This window comes from Melanaphis sacchari, unplaced genomic scaffold, assembly GCF_002803265.2.
Source record: "Melanaphis sacchari strain LSU unplaced genomic scaffold, SCAv2.0 Contig8_pilon_pilon, whole genome shotgun sequence".
Classification (NCBI taxonomy): domain Eukaryota; kingdom Metazoa; phylum Arthropoda; class Insecta; order Hemiptera; family Aphididae; genus Melanaphis; species Melanaphis sacchari.
This window is the reverse complement of record NW_020271635.1, coordinates 6,246,394-6,266,270: the sequence shown is the minus strand read 5'-3', so window position 1 is coordinate 6,266,270 and position 19,877 is coordinate 6,246,394. Positions and strand designations below refer to the sequence as shown.

Below are 19,877 nucleotides of genomic sequence, written 5' to 3'. Positions count from 1 at the left end.
CTATGTAATGGTTTCAAACGTGGGAAAAAATAAAAGTTATATATATATATATTACGTCTCATAAATAATTATTTATATAATTAAAGGCATTATAATTTATACTATAATATATTATATATAATTATTATCCAAAAAAATTTTCATTATTTTTAATAACATAAAAAAAAACATTTTGTACATAATGTATAAATGTATAATAATAATATAATATAAAATATTAAAGAACGCGTTAAGTGTTTAACAAAAATATTAATCTAAATTATTTCATAAAACTTTGCTGAACATATCTATTGTAGATTTTTTTAAATTGCTTTTCGTTCACTTTATTTTTATTCTTTTTCGTTTTTTTTAAATAGTTTAAATACAGAAAATGGCAGTTAATACTACATTCGAATTGGAACGTTTCTTCGTTGTTCTCTTGGTTTATCCAAGTACTCACCACTCTCGGTGTAGTTTGAATATAACTTATCACGCTATTGTAAACTGAATATGTTATTCCGTCCAAGTATACTTCCACATCCGAATCTGTTTCTTCGACGAATGCCGAATTGTTTTTGTCTAAATGTTTTCTAAATAAATAATATTACAAATTACAATACAAATATTTAATACTTTAAATTTAATATATACAAATATGCATACGTGTAGCGAATTTTCGAATTCCTATTTCTATTTTATATAATGGTTTAACATTATTAACTATGCATATAGATCAATATTAATTCTTATTTAGATGGGCTATAACAATTTTTTAAAAAATCTCATGGGATTTGACTTGCACTCATCGATTACACACCTGTCACCCAGCATACCTATATCCTCTCTAAATTATAGTACAAGAAAATAGATATTCAGAAATCATGTTTAGTTAATTTGATATAAACTTTTTTGGATATTTTGTCTACATTATGTTGCGGGTAAATGAGTTTATTTATGTACCTATATAGAATCTTAGCTTATAACTAAATGGATGCTTATAATATATATATATAAGAACCTATTTAAATACCTAATAAACAATGTAGGTAATTTATAACAAGTATCTATTAAAAGTTACAAATCATATATTTAAAAAAAAAAATCCAACACTAAAATCTAGTAGGAATGATCGAATACAACGTCATCACAACTCACAAGTTCTGAACTGTAGTTTGAAACAAAATGTTCCGATCGGCTCGGAAAAGTTTTACTCGTTCAGTGTGTGCCCAGTCTAATAACGATCATTTTACATGCGTATATTTAATAAGAATCTTGCATACCTTCTAATAATAGGAGTGTAAAAAGTACAGCAGGGAATTTAAAATTTTTATGTAAGGGAGAGGATATGCATTTTTTTATATACCTCTTTATAAGTATCGAGTTATATAATATGCACTATATTATCAAACTATCAAAGGTTTTATATTTTTTTCTAAAAACAAAAAAATTATCAGGTCCCTCCCCTTTCGAATATTTGCCGACTGCCACTGAGTAATAATTGTATTGTTACTTGCCTGGAATTTAGCACGAAATTTGTGCAGGGCGTTTCGTCGTCATTACTAGGTCCGCCGTTCGCATAACGCTGTCGTCGGTGCTCGTAATCCTCGTCGTGGTATTCGTCATCATTGATATCGCTCCAGCCAAAGGATCTGCTGCAATCGCGGTACTTCGAGAACCATTCGAAGGTGTCGGGCTCTAGCAGCGCCTCCAATCGCGAGTCCGGCAGTCCCAGGGTGCTGGCAAAAAACGTTTTGCACACCTTCACCTTAATGTCGTTATCGTCGCCGTCGTCGTCGCCGTCGTTAACATCCAGCCAAAACTCGGCGGTCTGCTCGATGATGTCTTCGTCCGTGTCCACTGTCCGATGATTGAGCTCGACGCACGCACACAAGTACAGGTTTTGCGCAACGCGCGTTTCTGGCACGTTGCGAAACGCGTCATATGCCACACGACGACTTGCCTCAGGTACCGCTACCGAGCACTCGAGATCGCAGTCCTCGTCACACTTAGCGTCTAACATTTCATCGTACGACGCCACCAGGCTCGCGTCGAACAGTACCCGATCCGGCGCGCCTTCGGAGTAATAACGATTCGTATAATTATATTATATTAATATAATTTTATCATATTTACAACAGTATAATAATATAACATAAACATAGAAGTGATATATATTGACTATATTTGCATAGTTATAGTTATTATCGTCAATCAAAAAAATAAGTGAATAAAAAGAATAACCGCTCTTTAATATTCACGAATAATAATAATAATAATGAATAATGATATAACATACAATAATAAATAATAAATAGGTTCAATTACAGGCTTTATTTAAATTTTTTTTTTTTCAAAAATAATTAAATGGCGTCCCAATAGTCCCAGATGTTTTTGATCTCAAATAAGAATATAGTTATATATTTTAGTGTTATAAAGAACTACCTATATCTTATAAATTATTTTCTAAACATTATTATGATATATCTTAGTTAAAAAATAATACAACGAATAATAAATATTTTAAAGCTTATAGATGATTACACAGATTTTAAATATTTTGTGTAAATTAAAAAAGTTTAATAGTACGTAACGATTTTTTTATTTTTTTATTATTCAAAAAATACTAATCGGAGAAGTTCTAATCATAATCCCATTGTAACAGAAATTATCATTCATATGTGTTATATTATTACATTTTCAAAATATTGAGAATTATTTTAAGCTATTTATACCAACAATCTATTCACATTGTTTTTTTATTATAATATGTGCCAATTATGCGGATAGTATTGACTTCGTTATTAACAATTTAATATTAAAACAATAATATATTATATATGTGTACATAATAAATGCGATGGTTTTTGCAAAAAAATATTTTAACATTCTTGTATAGAATCAATAAATCAGATGATAGAATAATAAATTATTTAAACTCTTATTTATATATATAGATACATATAAACATATTATACAAATAAAAACTAATACACTGTTATTGTTCAAAGTTTTTATTCGTATGCAACGATAAATTGGTTAGTGAGTTTTTATTGAAATCATTAAATACAAATTTAACACGTCCATATTACAGTAACCTATTAAATAATGACGTGTGGACCATGTGGTATAATAGTTATTCGAAAACTTCAATATTATATATTATAAACAGAATACTAAAAATCGACTGTCCGATTTATTTTACTTGTACTCCTTTAATAATATATTACAACATTAAAAATTATATATTTATTGATCTGTGATTAGCAATACTATCATGATAATTGCAGATATTAGTACATATAAATTATATACGAAAAAATAAATAAATATGTATCATAAAATATTATAAAATTAAATTCTTACTCGTGAAATCAAATTTTAGTGCTTCTTGCATGATAGTCTGCAACAGTAATCTGTATAAACTATAAACTCAAAAATACAGGATTATTATGTAACTGTTTGAAATGTACATATTATATTTAGTAGATATAGAAAAAGAAATAAATTATGAATTTTTAACATAGATGTCTCTCTTAAATAATATGAACCACAGATACAGAATATACGTCTCATTCAATCAGATGTGACGTTTCAAAATGTTTAAGATAATATCTATTTGTGTATTATACAACACACCTCACATCAAATGAGCTCTACGCTTCCATATTGCAGCCAAGAAGATTTTATTTATGATTTTTCATGGTATGTAATTATTTGTAAGGTACTAAGGTATGCACTAAACTATATAATTTAGAATTATGAAAACTCAGTACATTATACACACATCTGGTCGCAAATTTGTACAAAAATCCCATCAAAAAATCGCATTTAGTTTTTTTCGAATTGTTTTATTTTCCAGACAAATTTCTAATTTTTCTTTCTCTAAAAACCTGATTTGTATTATTACGAATAAATTTAAAATAAATAAGCCCTATAAGTAGTTGGTTTCATTTTTATTCAAATTTTGCGTTTACCAAGATATTTTCAATTAGGTATGTACATAATATATTATAATATAAATAGATAGACATAAAATACGAGTAGATCATGTAAATGATACCTAGTATAGCATGTTACATATTGTATGCTAATTATTGCTAGTTTTAATTATTTTATAAAAGTATTTCAGTAAATCACACCATTATATTCACACTATAACATTAAACATAAGAAAATTACTTACAAAGTACCTTTTGCAGCAAAAATAAATTATTAATAACTAATAGCAGAAATCTTTATTCTGTAGTTAGGTATACCTATCTACTAAGTTAAACCTTGATATTTGTAAGCAATTTCCACTTTTTAAAGTTGAATTATTTATGTCAAAAACATGGAATAAGATATACCGTGACACTGACTATGATCTATTTATTTCAAATATCGATGTCTATGAGTATAAGACATTTTTATTATTAAATATCGATAAATAAGTTTAATATTAATGAGTATTGTCCTTTATTATCTACGGTTACACAATTGCGCTTGTTTTATATTTTTACTAAAAAAAAAAAAAAAAACGCAACTTAATTGCGCTCCATAAAATATGGAGGAAATATGATGTTGTTTTTTTAACAATTTTCCAATATACAATTTAAAATTGTATTTGAATTTCATCTCTCATAATACTATATTACAATAAACTTCTACAAGTTGTACGCCTCTCAGCTGAATCGTTGACAATTCTTAGTTGTTCAATGATAGTTTTTCATTTTTTATATTCACTTGAATTTAACTATTCAGGCGGATGAATATGTAAAAAGTTTTCAATTTTAAAACGCTGAAAAATTTTTGCCGATTTTTGACTTAATAGTGATATTAAAATTTATTTTTCTGCTTAAAAACATTGTTATTTCACTAATTTTTAAGTTCAATTTTTTCACGTGAATTTCGGGATCGTCACATTTGATTTACACAATGCCGTTCTGTATCCTTTGTCCGTGTCCGTTAAAAGGCGTTAACCTACCTTAGTGAATACACGTACGTTTTAAATACCTTGTTTCATTGTTTTTTCGAGTATTTGACTAAAATTATAACATGACTGAAAGTGTAGACGAATCGCTAGAAGATCTAGCAATATTTGCTTTGTTACTGGATGAAGAAGAGAAAAATAATTAAAGAAATAAGAGACAAAAAAAGGATTTGGGTTCATGCGATATATAGAAAAATAAAAAAATTAAAGGCGAATTTACTACTTTTAATGGTGAGTTGGTAGATCATGAAACAAAATTTTTTGAATATTTTCAAACGTCATAGTACTGTTTTAATTTATTATTAAGTAAAATTGAACATGTTATAAAAAAAATGAGACACTTTTTGGATTTTTCATATTTGTGTATAAACCTAAGAAAAACTTTGTGAGATTTTGGATTCAACTTTAATGAATCTTTTGACCAAGTGAATATTTTTTTTATTGGTATTTATCTTATGCCTATTAATAGCTCAAAAAGTGTCAAAATATTTTGAAAACTATACCATACATTTAAAATAATGATAAAAACATTTTGTGAAAATTTGAAGTACATATTTATATTTGCTTTTGAATTACAACAAAAAATAAAAATCGTTAAGGAATAGAAATAATTAATATACGGGCAATAATACAAAATTACAAATGTTTTTTCCTATGAACTTATTAAATTGTAATACGCTTATATATACGCGTGAATTTACGTAGTTCAAAACAAAAAGAATAATATTAGGTGTAATTATTTCTCACAACATTTTTAACGGAACATGGTAAGTACGATTAATTAGAAATTATTTAAAAATATAAACATTCATTTCACATTATTTGTATCTATTGTGTAAGCCAGTTTTAAAAATGGCACATACAAATAAACTTAAGAGTATCAGTAGATAATAGGTATGAATGTATGATGTATGTATCTATTACAAGAAGCATACCCTTAATTATTTGGAGTTTACTGAGTCAGGCGCGAAGAATTATTCTTGAGGGGTGGGGGTGTCAAAATAATAAAATGCCGACTTAAATATTTATTTTACCTACTTGAATTTAATGACACCTTTTTGAAAAACGTCGTTGTATATTAATAATAGACATTAAAACAAGATTATATAATTAATTAGTACACATTTTTGTTGAAAAAATTTTTTAATTTATGACAAATAAAAACAAAACAAAATTAAATTTATTCAAGAGAAACTATCATAGTTTACAAAAAAATCCTATTAAAATTAAAATTTGTAAATAACTAACAAACATATTTAAATTTATAGTACACACTTCTATAAATAAAAAAATTAATAAATTTTTATTCGACGTTTTTTTAATGCAGCCCAATTGGTTATAAGATTTTCCAAATTTAAGTTATCAACGATATCTTTGGCTGAGTTTAAAATCATGAGGTCATCCATTCTATTTGTTGCCATTGTTGTACGAAGATGGTTTTTTATCATTTTTAATTTACTAAATGAACGTTCGTTAGAAGCTGTTGTCACGGGAACTGTAAAAGCTAATCGACAAAGTGAATTTGCTACAGGAACAAGAGTTTTCAATTATTCAGAAACATTCAAAACTTTCTCCAATGTATTTACATGGTCCATTTTATGACGAAGTATGTTTATTTAACATAATATAGCATCGTAATCAGTTACCAATGAAGCTTCATATGAAGGGGGAAATAATCCACAAGCTTTTTCGACATCTTCATTTGCAATATCATTTTTTTATTTAAAATAAAATATAAGCTTAATATTTTAAATATTGGTTCAACTATTTTAAAACAATCTCTTAAATTATTAGCAGATTCATTAATTAACGTGTCCAATACCTCTTTAAATTCTTTTCTATAAAATGTTTGTAAATTAAATATTGCTTGTGTAGGAGAATTACAGTCAATTTTTTTTTTTTTGGTAAATTTCGTTGTCTGTGAAACCTATGAAAATCTGCATTAGAATCAACGCCAAGTTTTTTAGCAAATATTTCAGCACTGGTTATAATATTATTAATTTGAGACTCATCTTCATTTATTTCTTTTAAGGATTTTATACTAGACTCTATTAACAGAATAGCATCGATAATACTTGAGTTGTCTGTTTCGAGTTGTTCAGTTAAAACTTTTATTTGATACATAATATGTTTCATTAAATAAATACATACTATAAAATCAAATGATAGCATTTTTTTTTCGAGACCTAAGGCTCGAGCTCGTGTTTTATTGTCAATATTTTTATCATTAATTAATTCTTTCAATACGTCTAGTTTATATTCAAATAAAATCCAAACAGCCTTAATTGATTCTGCACGCGCAGTCCACCGTGTCATCGATAAATTACGTAATTTTAATTTGATATCGACTTCTAATAATTTATTGTTTAAATAAAAATAACGCTTACACTCTGTCTCAAAGTAGAATACACCGGTTTCGCGCATCGCGACTGACGGTCGCGGAAGCTCGTTGCCCGATTTTCTCCCACTATGCGGCGAAATTGACAGCAGATGCGCGGCACCAAACTTAAACCGGTCAGCCGCCTGGTGTATTCTGAGACGGAGTATAGTACTTGAAGTAAAAAAAACATATAAACTTTCTAATACTGAAAAAAAAATGACTGACTGTGGTGCTAGCGGAACAGCAATGTATTTTTCTTTTTCAAAATCACTCATTATAAAATAAATTAGCTAATTTAAAAATGAGTACTTTATAGTAAGTAGCTACTAGCTAGGAAATAGTTCACCACAATAATAATATGCTTTGAACTGTGTGTCGGGCCCGAATGCCCGATCGATTAATAAATGATAAAAAATTTACAATAATGTACACAGTAGTATACATGGCCTATTAATAAATATATTTATAATATACTATTCACAACAACACATGGACCATTTTAAATGTTAAATGGTAATTCCTAATCGCATATGACAATTTCTTATCTGCACAGATACGAAAATACTATAAATAATTTACATCGACAAGTTTTTGTATTTTTTATCTTATAAAAAACAATTTGACGATCTCTACTTAAATCGTAATTGTGCCGACTCGATACAGTCAAATTTTCCGAGCGGGGGAGGGGGGTATGACATCCCCTAGACCCCCCTCTAACGCCGGCCCTGAGAGCATCCAAAACGATTTCTTTAAAATGTCGTTTTATTGTTATTTTCACTCCACGATATTATTACATAAATAATATTGCCAATGTGGCAATGTCGACGGGCTAACAAATAAAATAATCTATAAATATAATCGTGGACAGTCATTCAATTTATTCCATTATAAAGTAATTTAATTTTACAAGAATAAAATTTTTTTCCAAATATAATTTTTATTTTAAATTTTTTTATATTGGTGATTTGTTTTTGGACTCATAATGTTTCTTTATGAGCCCTCTAGAGTCACGGGTCTATGACCCATTGCCCGCCATGCCACTCAATGTCTCTATCGTGGTACGCCACTGGTTTTATTACTTAATCAAAAAATTATAGTTATTATACAGACTATAAAAAAAAAAAAAAGCCATGTAGCCATATTTTTGTAATTTACGAAGTCATGGACTTACAAAAAAGAGATTAAATGGATCTATACTTCTATAGTCTTTAATACAAGATTACTAGAATACATTTAGGTACAAATATCTATATAATATATATATATATATTATTAAGATTCTCCAGTGATTACACTTTAACACAAGAGTTAATCTTTATTATCATGTGAAAAAAGGCTTTAATCTTTAAGGACTAAGATCCATTTAACAATTTAAAATGTTCTTACTTCTTGGCGAAATAATATTGTCGTGAAATAACGGTTTGTACGCTAGGCACGTTTTTCATATCCGAGGCCATAATCACGATTCTATCTTAGCCCGTGGCCATATTTGAAGATAAACGCTGGGCACATTTTATAGTAATAACACTAATAACAATACTTACTGCGTTGTGAAACTTATGTATCTTAAATCATGGCTCAGTGTTATATTTTGTAATGTTAGTAAGAATAAAATGTATAATTTTTACTTCATATTTCCTTAGAGGTACCTAGTGGTATTTAAACTTTTTTGAAACATGACACAACAACATTTATTTTTATTTTGGTTAGGTATCTTAAAGTGTATCTAAATTTATTTTTATATTTTTACTATTAATTATTTTTATGTATTATAATTTGTCACAATTTTTAAGACTTTTTCCTGGTCATTATTTAATTTTTCAAACTAAATCTCGCGGCAAATCTAGAGAATGTTTGCGGCACTTAGATAACTTGAAAATCACTATGGCACAGAATAATTACCTACCATGATATCGTCAATGATAATATTGTTTGCTAATTGATTACACTGTTTTTTTACTGAACATTAATTTGTGTTTTATTGATAAGAATAGTACATAATATTTTATTATTATTTATTTGTAGCGGCTACTATTAAAGAACTATAGTTCGTTACTATAGTACAGTAATCAGTATTTAAAGTAATAACTCTGAAGTTAAGAGTGGTAAGTACTCTTTATTGCTAATTAACTGATCAGATTAATAATGATCTTGATTCTACTTTATAATTTATACCTATGCGAATTGAAATTGTTGTAAATGCTAGGTGTATAATTTTTATTTTTTTTAATAAGTACCTATAAAATAGTTCATACCATTGCCATGGAAAATCGTTGTTGTATTTTGGGATGTTTGATGACTTCTGATGATGGAGTTAAATTACACGAGTATACATACTTTTAGTTGAATGTTTAACAGTAATAATTAAAACATTGTGTATAATTTTATAGATTCCCATTCGATAATCAGTCGTTATTGCCCATTTGGATAATGGCAACAAACCGTTCAGATTGGTTACCGATTGCAAAAAGTAGGATATGTGAAAAACACTTTAGTATTGATGATTATGAAGCTGGTGATAAGAGTAATATGCTTAAACCAAATGCTTGTCCCATGATCAATACAAACAATGTAAGTAAATATAATAAAGTGTAAAAATAATGAGTATGTTATGAATTACAGAAAATGTTCAAGAGTATGTATTTGTGTGTAGAGTGTTATAGAAACTAAGACATTAACAGATTCTGAATATGGTGATTTTTCATCTATCAGTGATTTCAACTGTTCTGATATTAATTCTGACGATTTACCAGATACACCAAATACTAGCGATCTGAAATTCAGTGATGATAATTCAATTCTAAGTACATCATCTTGCAGTTTTTATACTGTAAGATTATTTTATTAAAATTTATAATTTTCAATTACTAAAATTAATAGCTATGAGAATTATTTTTTTTTTTTTAGAATTCAAATGAAGCTACAGGATTTGATGAAGATTTTCTATCATCACTTTCCGATACTGAACCAGATAACATAGATTATGAAGAGTCAATGCAAGAATTTGACTCTGTTTCATTATCTTCATCTATAACAAGTTTTGTGAGCGTTGGTTTTGTTATTTTATTATTTAAGTAAGTATCTTATAATATTTTTAATTTTTTAGACAAACCAGCCAATGAACCAAGAATGTGCGGTTGTATTATGTAATCAAAATGCAAGAAACCAGTTTGATAGATTATTTTTTATCAACTTTCCAAATGATAATAAAGAACTTTGTGATCTCTGGTGGAAAACTTGTGGGCGCAAAGACAAATTTGATCCTTTGTCAAAAATATGCTCAATTCATTTTGATCCTGATGATTTTACATCTGTAACTATTAGACGAGAAGGTCAACTTTTTAGACAAACTATTATGAAGAATAATAATACTGTACCAACTCTTTATCTAGAGTCACATGAGTATTTAAAGTTTACAAGAAAACGAAGAAGAAGCGTGAATAATAGTTCTAGTATGTTTAATTAAATTAAAGGTTAACATAAATTTATATTTATTGTTATTTATATTTCAGAAAAAAATGATTTAGAAGCAGATACGCAAAAGAATTCAACAGAAAATGAATTCTGTATTATTCAAGGTTGTGATAAGACATTTTTAAAAGATGGAAAAAAGACATTGTTTTTTAAGTAAAATAGTTATTTTTATTATTTTTAAAAATTAAATAAAATTGTTAAAAACTACAAAATAATAGAAATAGTATGTAATGGTATAATTTAATAGTATACATATTATCTGACATACTGACATAGTCACTTTTTTCTTAACTCTTCAACTCAATAACAAACTGTACAATGCATGTATTGATTCACATAAAAATGCATCGAAGTTAAACTCATAGTAGTATCAGTAGCTTATTTGAGTGTGCATCAGTATGATATATATAATGGTTCAAATCTCACATTATGTATAATTTTTCATTTATATTTTGAAATACATTGCTCTCTGAAATGAAATGGGAAATCCAAAAAAAAAAAAAACAAATATGAAATAAATTACATAAACTTCATATTTAAAAATACTGCATTTAATTTTAATAATTGATTTATTTTATTAATTTTCTTTATTATATTATATTATATTTAATATGTAATCAAAAAATTCTATACTATTTTAACATAATAAAAATGAAAAAAATGTATGCAAATTAGGACTAGTTGATTTTAGTGAATGATAATTGTAGTACGCCAGTTACATAAAATTTACTTTATAAAAATACATTTATTATTTCTAAGATTCTCAAATTAGGTAAATAAAACAAATATAATTCCTTATTATTTATTTGTTGCTTTTATTCTATAGGTTTTTTTCTTATGGGATTTTATTTCTGCCCAATGGTGATGAGACTAGGTCATATATAGCCAATTACTATATTCTAAAATGTTTATAATTTGTTATAACTTTTAGATTTCCATTGGAAAATCAAATTATGCTCAAAAAATGGATAAATAGTATTGGATTACCTAATTGGCAGCCAACAGTTACAGATCGAATTTGTTCTGATCATTTTGAAAATAATGATGTCTTAAAAATTAATGGTGTTTATAGTCTGAATAATGATGCCATTCCATCAACTAAACCACAAGTATGGATACAATTATAAGATAACAAAAATGTTATTAATAATTTAATCATTAAAGAATTTTTTTTAATATTTTGTAGAATTCATTTGTATTGAGTTTTGAAGACAATCGTGATAAAAAATTTAAATCCTCAGTTAACAACAGAAATATTGATTTTGTTTTCAATAATTTAGAATTTGATTATTTAAAAGATGACGACGTTTTAATAGTTAAAGATAATACTACAGAATTAAAAAATGAAAGTAAATTAGATGACCAAGAACAAGAAAATCATGAAAAAATCTTTAAAACATCTACATCCCAATCTAGTTCAGCTAAAATAAATGACAATAAAGGTAATTAAAATAATGTATATTAATAATCACATATAATTCAAAGAAGTTATAAATTCATATCATATACTTAATTGAATTATAAGATTAAATACAAGTAACTAATTAATAAATTTCATTTTAGGTATTTTAATATTAAAATTGCCTTTTTTTTCATTCTTATGTTTGTTACTAAAATTTCTTATTAACTCATAATCTATTATATTGTTTATTTAATAATATGAAGTAGAATACTTGTATAAATATTTTCAATTTCTGGAGTATACATTTTAAATATGACTAATAATGTTTTTATTATTATTAAGAATTTAAATATTTAATTTAATGTGATTGAATAGTACACTACATATTTCTTAAAGGTTACTTTACTATTTTTATCATAACTTGTTAAAAATAAAAAAACCATTTGTTTAGGATATTAATATTTATGGCCTAACAAATAACATTAAAAAAAATTATTGTATGTTAATCATTAAACATAAGGATGTAAAAATATAAAGACAATCTGTCAACATAGATTATTAAAATAATGAATAGTTTGCTTAGATATATATATTTAAAAAAATAATTTTATTAATAGTAAATACTTATTAAAATAATAAATGTTTCTTTTTAAAAGAATCAACTTTTTTATACTAAAAATAATTTCTCATCAATAAAAAAAATCATCATTTTTCAGAAACTTTTAATAAATCCAATTGTGGTGATATTTTGAATATTAATTATATACTAGGAAGACAGTATATACATAAAAATGTAGGGAGCTCAATTAATACATGTATAAAACCATATGAAGAAGAAATCACCAAAGGTATTCCTTATAGTTTATTTTCATGATACATAATATATAATTTTTGATTTATTTGATAGTTATAGAGTAAAATATAGTGATACAATTTTATCCTCAGAACTAAAAATTTTTTTTGTAAAATTTATAAATTTGATTATAAAGAGAAGAAGAACAAACTAAAAATCACTCAATCATAGATATACAAAGTATACATTTATTATATTTTCAGGCATTATTTTACGCTTCGGTTCCAAACTAATTCAAATATTTCAGTCAAAAACAATAACTAAAAAAGTATATCTGTATATGATAAAATTTGTAAAAGTATTTCAAGTAATTTGAATAAATATAAAAACATATACTAATAATAATAAAATAATAACTTTATTGCAAAGTATTTACATATTTTTAATTTACTCCCTGTTTTGCATATTATAAATATAATTACTAAAGGGCATTATTTATCTTCTGTTGTATACTCTTATAAAGTTACTAAGTATTTTAGATGCATAAACCTGTTAAACTATTGTATATCATAAATAATATATAATTAATATTTTAATGTATATTCATAGTATATATATTTTATGTAAAAAGTCTATCATAATTTATAAATTGTATATTATCTCATTTATCTTCACTGAGTTTTAATAGTATGAGAGAGTGAGAAGATATTACATTTTATAACTATTGTAAATATATGATTTCAAATAGAAATAATTTAAATCTATGTTGGCTTACATTTCTTCAAAAATATTGAAGGGTATTTGTATTTTCTTTTATTTAGGGAAAATATTGAGAAAATATGTACTTTTTTTTTTTAAACCAGTCGGAAATCATTCACAAAATTTAAAGAAGCTAAATGAAAAATTTTGAACTTTTATTCTACCTATAAATATGTTCATAAAATAGTTTAAATAATAAAATTAAAATAATAATAAATTTATACATCAATACAAATCAATATATACTACTGTTTCACTCAAAATCTAACATTTTATTATGTTTAATTTGATATACATTTCAGAAAAAAAGATAAAAGATGAAAATTCAGCCAATATTGACTTGGAGTATGTTTATATGGACGTATTGAACTGTAAAAATTTGATAAAAGAACAACCAACAATTGAAACAAACAATAGTGTAAAAGGTAACTTTTTTTGATGTAATTACTAATTATTATATTTTTGGTACTCGTCCAATATGCTATCTACCTCACGTTTAATGGTTTAGTATGCTATCTACCGTAATTTTGAATTATGTGTCGATATAAATAACTCATAGTAAAACCACATATATAATCGACACGAGTCACAAACACATACTAAACAGGTATAATATAAAGGTATACCTACTAACCTACCTAACTTACTAAGGTATAAAATATAAATATAATATGATTGGGTTTTAAATAAAAACTTAATTGCAAAATTATAAAGTATACGGACATACAGTAGATATCATACTAAACTATAATAAAATTACAGTAGATAAAATATTTAAGGTAGATAGCATATTGGATGAGTACCATATTTTTAAATAAATATTCATTGATTTATTATTATAATTAAATGTTTATATGATTTATAATTAAACTATGTGATAAAGATCAAATTTTAACAGATAATTTGTCATCAAAAATAATAATTAAAAAACCATGTATATGTAACTATCCCGTTAAATTGAAACATAAAAAAAAATACTATATACTTATGGTATTCCTAATAGAAATTGTAGGAATTGCATATTGTTCTGTATACACTCAATTTATAGCAGACCAAGATAGAAATCTGATATGTATAATGGAGAGTTAAAAAATTGTAAATTTAAAATGCATATTTTGCATTTTTTATTAATTTTAGCTAAAAAATGTGTATATTTCATTGATTTTATACGCACATTATAAATATTTCATATTTTTTTAAGAAAATTGATTTTTTTCTTTCTTAACCTGTATATTTTAATTAATATTGAATATAAAACTAAACATTTTCATTTAAGCTATTTATTGTAATTTCAAAAATACTGAAGAAATATTTTTAATTATATTTTTAGCTCAAAAGATGTCAAAATGCCAACCAGTTGTAAATTGTTTTCAGTTATAAAAAATTTTATATTTATTATTACTTTATTAATTTATTAACAACATCTGATGTATTTTTTTTTATTTTTTGGAATTCAGAATAATTTTTTTACATATTTAATATCATTTTAATGCATATTTTGTAATTTTTTCATGCATATTTTGCCTTTTTTAGCTCCTAAAATTTTCAAACTCTACTTATAAAAAATATTTACACTACTCCCTTCAAAAAATTGTTTCTTTGAACAAATGCATAATAACTACTTAACATTATATATTGTTAACATTATTGATCTTTCTAAATAAAAATAATAACAATGTTAATAATGATATGTTTAATTTAAATTAAATAATATGTTTTAATAATTATTCATTAAGTGTTGACAGATGAATGTAATCAAACTAAATTAGTATACAAATCAAACAACTATAATTTTAAAAATGTATCTACTAATGTTTCAAATGTTACTACTATATCAAAAAATATATTTAATTCAACTGAAGTTAAGAAATCATATGGAGAATCAATTAGTGACGATGATTCTGATGGTAATTTTTTTAATTTACTTGTGTTTTTCCTTAAAATGCTGCTTTCATACAATCAAATATAGTATATTCATATTGCTTAAACAGGGAAAAAAATTATAATTCAACATTTAACACAAAAAAATAAATATTTTCTTATGTTTTTTTTTTATTTATTGTTCTATCAAAATTAAATCAATTAATTTTTTAAATATTATTTTTTAGTTATAATAGAAAAAAAAAGGATTCCAAAATCAATAAATAATGGAAATGTCTGCGATTATTTTTACTTAGACACATTGGATGAAGAAGAAGCTAAAAATGTTTTGTCATTTGAAAATAAGTGTGCTTCAAAAAATCCAAGTCCAAAAATTTTGAAATTATTAAAAAAAAAAAATACATTTGGTAAGGACAACAATTTAATTTAAAATCTATAATCAGTATAAGCTCATTCATAAAATATTTTATCTTAGTGAAATCTGCAAATTAATTTTAATTATAAACATGATTTAAGCATAATTGCTGTTTTAGATTTAAAATGAAGTAATGAATGTATCGTTTTTATAATATGTATTTTATTTTTTTATGCCTGTCCTTAGCTTTTAGGGCAATAAAATTACTTTGATTTTCAACTTTGAATATAGTTTCTGGTAGCAAATCAGATCTAGTTGATCTTTTAGGGTAGGAAGAGGGGGTCCGAGGTAAAAAGTAAATTGTTTTTTATTGGCATTTTTCTAAAAGAAATTTCAAATAACTATAGACACTTAAATGTTACCTAAAATTGTTGTTAAAATTTTCAATTTTTGACTTTATAAGCTATATGTATGGACACTTATTAGTTATTATTTTTTATTTTTTTAAATTTATTTTTACAAATGTTCCTTAAAAATATTCTCTAGTAAAAATGCTAAGATCTGGTACATTTTGAAATTATTTTAATTAAAAATTCATAGGTTTTTCTTTTTTTATCCAAGATTTTAAAATATAATTCAAGGTTTATTATTATTATTATTATTTTATAAGTTTTTCAGCCTAAATTAAAAAAATTATAAATTGGTTTGTAGTTAAAAATGTATAAGCTATTCAATTTCTATAACAAATAAAAAAAATTTGAAACAAAATATCGTAAGTAATTCATACTGTAATCAATAAAACTTAAAAATATAATATTCACATTGTATTATATAATTAGGTTTTTTTTTGTAGACATTTTAAGTTCAAATTTTGACAAAATAAGGTATTTAAACAAAGAATAATAATTTTAGTTATCTTGTTCTAATTAAAAAAAAAAATTTTGCAGCACTTTTTTGGTATTTGAAACATTAAACTATATATTATTATATTTTTACAAACAATATCACAATGACATTTTAAAATATTTGATTTAATTTTATATTATTTCTTTTTTATTGGACATACCTTATTCATATTATTCTGTATTAAATCGGTAATACTAACTCAATTTTATTGGCTTAAAAATAAATAAAAATAATATATAATTTAAATATATACTAAATAATTTTATAATAAATACAATGTTTACTTCAAAAATTAATTTAAATGACCGCTTTTTTAATATTAAAATAAATTATTATAATTATCATTTTATTATAAAATATACTTAGTAATTTAGACCAACAAACCATCTTTACTTAGAATCGATTCTATATGCTTTAACTTATCATTGAATTTAACATATACATTTCAGTGACTTACTCTCATTTATTAAATGATAATAACTATAGCTATATGAAACATAATATTAACTTCTTATGGATAAATTTTCTTTACAATATAATTTTTCAACCATCATATATTTAAATGACTACGTGTATGTTCATTTATCATTGCTATAAATTTTATTATACTTACTATAGAAAAGAAATTACATTTAATGGACACATTTTCAATGTTTATTATTTTTCTAGGAATTCCAGAATCTATAATTTATAATCAAGACTTAATAGAATGTTATGGTGAAATGCTTCCACCTTATTGTGACCAGGACTGTCAATTTATATGTTATTATTCTATACCTGGCCCTGAACGAAGACAAATTTATAAAGAATTTCAGATGTTACATAATGCAACTGAACAGAACTGTAAAATAACTCAATTAGTACAATTGCGTATGGCTAAAAAGAGTGATAACACTTTTGAAAGTTGTCCAATATATCATTTTATCAGAAATAAAAAATCTATAAAGGTGTGCAGAACTTTTTTTATGAACACATTAGGTATTACTGAACGTCGTCTTGATGCCATTCTAAAATCAACTAATTACAGTTGGTATTCTGATAGAGATACTGCGTTAAAAGCCAACCAACCTAAACAAGTACATGTAATTAATGAACCAATTTTGATGACAGATTTTATGAAAGAATCTTTAAAACCATTGGACAAAGACTACAATTTATATGAATCTGAAAGTGACTCAGAAGTTAGTTTGGAAGATGTTCCTTTTAAGGAATATGAACAAGTATTTCTATACATGAAAGGTATCCCTAGGGTTTTGAGTTCATATCAAATGCCTGGAACATTTAAAAAACATTTCTTTGAAACCAGTATTTGTTTGGAATATATGTACAAGTCATATTCTGAAGATTTTATTAAGAACAAAACTCCACCACCTTATACAAAACGTCAGTTTAAAAAAATTTACAACCAGTACATGAAGACATTTTTAAAAATAGTTTAAATCCACATCATATTTTATTATTGGGTATAAACTTTAAAATAAAATGTTATTGGTACTTTAAGGTATTATATTATTTAAAATTATGAATGTAACATCTATACAATTCTATTTTTGAAAAATAACCTTACTATGTTTTTTTTTTTTTTTATTAAATAAGTTATTATTTACTGTTTAGTATTTCAATAGATCTCTTATTATCTAATTATTTATAAATAGTAATCAGTGTATAACATTAGAATAAATTTAGATATAATATAATTTTATTAGTATATTTGATTAAGAGATCGTTGTAACCTGCACATGTTGTCTCCTACTTACTAGAACACATGGTATTGAAAAGTGTTATCATTAGAATAATCCATTTAACTTGGTTGTTTTTAAAATTAGATTGAATTTATCTATTAAGAAACTTATGTAAGAATATTATCTAGAGTCACAGTAATAAAATGTACATAATTATCTTTAAAATTAAAATATCTAGAAATAACGTATACATGTTACCACATAGACACTAGTCTTACTTTTAATATATTTATAAATAGATTAACTTTAATATAAAAAAATAATGAAGTCAAAAGGATTATTCTTAGCCTACAATTTGATATACTGTGCGTTAGTAAAATGGAAACAACACAATTATTTTATAATATTTTTATATTTTCTTTTATATTCTACACAAAAAACTGAAAAAATTGTCTGATCTTATTTTTTAATAATATATGTGGCGTTTTTTCAAATTAAAAGTATAATTATTGCTTACCTATTATCTTATAATCTATTACCATAAGTAAATACTTGGTGTACTCTTGCAGTTTTTTATTAATTACAATTGTATGTATACAATTAAAAAGATGATATTGATTGTTGTTAAAATTTATGATTTTTAAGGCATTTTTTTTATACAATATTAATTATGATGCTGGACACTTAGTAATGCAATGAAAAAAAAAATAAATTCTATAATTTGGCTGAGAAAATTTTTTATTGGGAAGCACTTTAAATCTTTTTTAAACCTAGGACTCAATTTATCTTAAATCTATTCAAATTCAGTTCTCAGTTTACTATAAAAAAAAGTGTTTCAGATTCAATTTACCTAGCCTCATTAAATAAGATAGCAACAATGCAGGTTAACCACAAACAAGGATATTGCTGACAAAGGTGTATAGTGTATTCCAATCATTAAATAGCTTAAACTAAATTTAGTACAGAAGGAAAATTATCTATACAGGATTTCGATAATGTTTCTGACATTTTACTCCTTGGAAAATTTCTGTTAGATAAGTCTTTAATTTTTTATTTAAAAAAACAATTCAAATAAAATTACTAGGAACTGGTATGCTCCTCAATAGTCAGGACATCTATAGTTGGTACTTCAATTTGATACACCAAAAAAATTTGATTCACCTAAACCTCAATTGGTCAACCCTTTCTTTAACACTACAGGAAATATTAACTTACTCATAGGCAGAGGAATTATTTTCGAATTATTGGAACCAAAAAGAGTTCAACTTCAATCACAAAATGCTTGTCTACAAGATAC

At 24.7% G+C, this 19,877-nt stretch overlaps 2 protein-coding genes across 5 annotated transcripts; one reads left to right on the top strand and one right to left on the bottom strand.

Annotated features, from left to right (window-relative positions):
- Window positions 1-259: 259 nt before the first annotated feature.
- On the bottom strand, window positions 260-1,999 carry LOC112602498. Its single transcript, XM_025350588.1, has 2 exons — window positions 1,494-1,999; window positions 260-569 (listed from the first exon to the last, which is right to left on the bottom strand). Exons 1-2 carry the CDS (start codon window positions 1,997-1,999, stop codon window positions 260-262), a joined length of 816 nt encoding a protein of 271 aa, XP_025206373.1.
- Window positions 2,000-9,126: 7,127 nt separating this feature from the next.
- LOC112602713 lies at window positions 9,127-18,356 on the top strand. Of its 4 annotated transcripts, none has more exons than XM_025350944.1 (13): window positions 9,127-9,433; window positions 9,563-9,655; window positions 9,719-9,899; window positions 9,982-10,158; window positions 10,236-10,370; window positions 10,435-10,780; window positions 10,841-10,955; window positions 11,734-11,911; window positions 11,989-12,244; window positions 14,059-14,181; window positions 15,493-15,663; window positions 15,865-16,044; window positions 17,568-18,356. In XM_025350944.1, exons 2-13 carry the CDS (start codon window positions 9,591-9,593, stop codon window positions 18,335-18,337), a joined length of 2,697 nt encoding a protein of 898 aa, XP_025206729.1. In that variant the 5' UTR covers window positions 9,127-9,433; window positions 9,563-9,590; the 3' UTR covers window positions 18,338-18,356. The 4 variants fall into 4 exon arrangements, with proteins under 4 accessions (XP_025206729.1, XP_025206732.1, XP_025206733.1 ...); XM_025350947.1 differs by having other exon boundaries at window positions 9,535-9,655; XM_025350948.1 differs by lacking the exon at window positions 9,563-9,655.
- The last annotated feature ends 1,521 nt before the right edge of the window (window positions 18,357-19,877 follow it).

What these genes read in the sequence shown, in the direction of transcription:
- LOC112602498 (XM_025350588.1), bottom strand. Translation starts at nt 1,999, where the DNA reads ATGTTAGACGCTAAGTGTGACGAGGACTGCGATCTCGAGTGCTCGGTA. An exon ending in AATTTCGTGCTAAATTCCAG is followed by an intron (nt 570 to 1,493) that starts GCAAGTAACAAT and finishes TTATTTATTTAG; the next exon opens with AAAACATTTAGACAAAAACA.
- LOC112602713 (XM_025350944.1), top strand. Translation starts at nt 9,591, where the DNA reads ATGGAAAATCGTTGTTGTATTTTGGGATGTTTGATGACTTCTGATGAT. An exon ending in AAGCGTGAATAATAGTTCTA is followed by an intron (nt 10,781 to 10,840) that starts GTATGTTTAATT and finishes TTTATATTTCAG; the next exon opens with AAAAAAATGATTTAGAAGCA. An exon ending in AAAAAGACATTGTTTTTTAA is followed by an intron (nt 10,956 to 11,733) that starts GTAAAATAGTTA and finishes TATAACTTTTAG; the next exon opens with ATTTCCATTGGAAAATCAAA.